Source organism: Parambassis ranga, chromosome 15 (assembly GCF_900634625.1).
Source record: "Parambassis ranga chromosome 15, fParRan2.1, whole genome shotgun sequence".
Lineage (NCBI taxonomy): Eukaryota > Metazoa > Chordata > Actinopteri > Ambassidae > Parambassis > Parambassis ranga.
The window spans coordinates 111,276-113,253 of record NC_041035.1 but is presented as its reverse complement, the minus strand read 5'-3'; the positions used below and the strand labels follow the sequence as shown (position 1 = coordinate 113,253).

The following is a 1,978-nucleotide window of genomic DNA, read 5'->3' as shown; positions in this document are numbered from 1 at the left end:
ACATATTATAGAACCTACACTGCTGCTGCTGACCTGTGAACCTTACAGGTTTCTCTTAAAGTGCTGATGGTAAATTGGTTAAGGGTCTGGTAAAAGATTCATTTTAAGTTCAAGCTGTCAGATAGATGGGCTGCTACTAAAGGTATTATTTATTATGATGCTGAATTTAGGTCTGCTCTGATGTTCTTTTTGGACAGTCAGAGCTCCTATTCAAGTCAACACATTTCTAATAGATACAACTTCTCCATCTATCTTACTATGTGTTCTGCTTCTTTAAGGTCTTCCATGGCAGAGCCCGGGCATCCTGTGTCAAAGCTTTACCCACTGGGGGCAGCTATTCCCCTGGAATCTAGCCTCAATAGTCAACCTCTCATTGACACCCCCAAGAGTTCTAGAAAGACAGCAACACACTGCAGACTGGCTGGAGGACCAGGATACACCTGTCAGGAATTAACTGCCAATGAAATCTGTAAAGAACATTCTGCAACTTCCCATACCATAGACACTAACTGCAGTAGCCTGATGCTCAACAGCTCATCTGAGAACCATGGACTTCCCAAACATGAGATACACAAACCTTCACACCACCACAAGAAAGTTGTTGCTGCTACCAGCCCTGACACAGCCAAGGTAGTGCAGAGATTAAAGCCAGCCTCTTTGCCTGTTCAGAGGAGTCACTCAGACACTTCACCTCAGGTGACACAAATAATGCCCTCCCAGGACCCAGACAGTGGAAACTCTGATCATGGAGAAGATATCCAAGAGGCTCACTCCATGTTAGCTTGCAAACAAGCCATGCAGCTGCTGCAGTGCAATGCTGTCACCACTATTTGCAAAGGGGGCAGCAGCGGTGAAGGTGGTGTACAGCAGCCAAATAGCAACTGTGTTTGTATTTCATCTACACTCTGTTATGGTTCTTATAATCACCATGCAAACTTTGAAGAACCATTGGCTACTTACTGCCATTCACAACACACTCCAGCAGCATCCCAGCTGCTACCATGTCTAGCAGGCATGGAGCCAAGCTGCAACATACAGCATACAGCACTGCCTGCCTCAGGAGCTAACCATCTAACCCTGCCCCGGCTCATCTCCTCTGTCAGTGAGACAGGCCTGGATGCCAAACATCTACTGCACTGCTGCAACCTCAGCTGTTCAAAGATCAACTCACTGCCGCCTGGACCTGGTGGACAACCACAAAAGCACTTCAGCAGGGAGGACTACAGTAACAGCCCACGTGGACAAGTCAGATCTACATATCGTGACATCGGGACTATGACAGCTTGCAAAGTCATGATAGATGTGGGAGTGCAGACAGGTCAAACCACAAGTTGTCATGTCTTCCCTCAAATCTGTCTGGCAGATGACAACAGGGGCAAGACCTCCTTCAGCCAGACTCCAAACATTGACAGTCCTGGTGGAAAGAAACTGGGTGATCCTGTCAAGTCCCCAGTAAAGGAAGTTAAGTGGGATGCTGAAGGCATGACATGGGAGGTCTACGGAGCCTCTGTTGACCCTGAGGAGCTAGGTCTAGCCATCCAGAGACATCTAGAGCTGCAGATCAAGGAGACAGCACACCATGCTGCCAAGCTGTCACGGCAAAACACCAGCACCTCCCAACAGAGCAAGAACACCAGCTGTCAGAAAAAGAGGAGCAGGATGATATGCATCCAAACTCCTGCCTGCTGCAGTTGTAACAGTGGAGCTGTTGATTAAATAACAAGCTAACAGATGGAATGGGCAGGACCTGAACACTGTACTGAGGATGCCAGGATGACTCATAGCTTTAGCCTCACATATCACCGATCTGATCAGAGGTTTTACTGACAACAGAATAAGACCGGCCTAAATATCAGAATAAAACAAGCAAACATTACATAAATGAATTGATCATTATTGAGGCTAGAGATCAATGTGACAGGTAATCACATGAATATTCAAAATGAAAATGTGGTTCCCATAGCACTGCTGCTTTTTC

The 1,978-nt window shown here is 46.7% G+C and overlaps 1 protein-coding gene across 1 annotated transcript; it reads left to right on the top strand.

Annotated features, from left to right (window-relative positions):
- Positions 1-1,014: 1,014 nt before the first annotated feature.
- LOC114447601 (GRIN2-like protein) lies at positions 1,015-1,716 on the top strand. The gene has a single exon (XM_028423993.1). The coding sequence runs from the start codon at positions 1,015-1,017 to the stop codon at positions 1,714-1,716; it is 702 nt and encodes a 233-aa protein (XP_028279794.1).
- Positions 1,717-1,978: the final 262 nt, after the last annotated feature.